The following is a 1,306-nucleotide window of genomic DNA, read 5'->3' on the forward strand; positions in this document are numbered from 1 at the left end:
AAACTGAAATAAAATTTAAAAATCAGTTAACTTTTTTTTTTCAGTGGCCCTAATCCTCTTCCGTAAGTACAGAATCCAGAGCTGCAGGACTTTACTATAACATCTGCATTAAAAAGTTCTTCCTTCTACTATAAAGCATAGATCTAGGTGCTATAGCTGAAGATCAGAATACCCATAGTCTTTAGTTTATCTCTTTAGTTTAGCTCTTTAGTTTATATCTTTAGTTTTTCATGATTCAATTTTGCAGTCTAGGTCGGATTAGCAGCAGCTTTGCACATTTCATTTGCAATCTGGATTCAAAGTTCAAAGGTTAACTCTGTGCTGCAGCGCAGGTTGCCACAGCAGACAGATAGAGAGAGGCCAATGGTCGTCTCGCTCAGGAGGACAGAGTACGGTGCTTTTATGTCGCCAAAGTCTCCATTAACATAGAAAAAAAATAGGTCGATTTGGTGCCAGTCTGTTTTTTTTTTTTAATAAAGGCGCTAGGAGGCCTGGAAAGGCAATAAATTGAGAGAGAAAAATCGCAAAGTTGGCAACAGCGGAGCAGAAGAAACGTGTCTTTGCTCCCCAATCCAGAGGAAGTCCCGCCCCCAGAGGTGCAGAGAATCTGATCTGTTAGATGCAGTTTGAAAAGAATTCATAAAACTCAATCTGAAAAACAGAATTTTGAAGAAATAAAATGTGAAAATATAAAATCTCTAAAACACAAAAAACTTAATTTGTTATTTTTGTAATTATAGCTTTTTTCAAAGTCTCATTTCTGGATTGCTTTCTAAAATTTTATTACATTTATTAATTATTAATTAACAAAAAACAATTTTTTTTTTTTGCTTGAAACAATAATGGACCAAAAGTCACTCCGTAGAATCTGGACTAAAGCAAGCTGTAAAGACCAGAGCCAGTTTGGCTCCTCAGTAATTAACGATGTTTTTCTGGGTGAATCTGCGCCGTTCTGCCGCTCAGACTCAAACCAATGATGGAAACACGTTTCTGTCTGTTTTTTCCTTCCAGACTTTCATAGTCCTGAACAAAGGGAAGGCCATCTTCCGCTTCAGCGCCACGTCCGCCCTCTACATGTTCAGCCCGTTCCACCCCATCCGTAAACTGGCCATCAGGATCCTGGTCCATTCATATCCTTCTGCTCTCTGTATGTTCTCTGTGTGCTGTCTGTGTTCTGCAGGGCGGGTCAAAGGTCAGGCGCCGATCTTGACTTAAAGGATCCAGGCTGAGCCGATGGCGGCGAGGCTAGCTGTTGGTTAGAGCTGAATATGGAAGATGCTCATTATGAGAGAATTAAAGCGACGCT

At 40.0% G+C, this 1,306-nt stretch overlaps 1 protein-coding gene across 1 annotated transcript in view; it reads left to right on the forward strand.

Moving 5' to 3' along the window:
* Window positions 1-924: 924 nt before the first annotated feature.
* Window positions 925-1,306, forward strand: part of LOC107098909 (sodium channel protein type 3 subunit alpha-like) — a gene marked incomplete at its 3' end in the record, with an annotated part of 28,747 nt that continues 28,365 nt past the window's right edge. The window contains exons 1-2 of the mRNA XM_015396800.1: window positions 925-936; window positions 1,012-1,130. Of these exons, the coding sequence (XP_015252286.1) occupies window positions 925-936; window positions 1,012-1,130 (131 nt within the window). The remainder of the gene's footprint in view (window positions 937-1,011; window positions 1,131-1,306) is intronic.

Source organism: Cyprinodon variegatus, unplaced genomic scaffold, assembly GCF_000732505.1.
Source record: "Cyprinodon variegatus isolate N-32 unplaced genomic scaffold, C_variegatus-1.0 Scaffold821, whole genome shotgun sequence".
NCBI classification, from domain to species: Eukaryota; Metazoa; Chordata; class Actinopteri; order Cyprinodontiformes; family Cyprinodontidae; genus Cyprinodon; species Cyprinodon variegatus.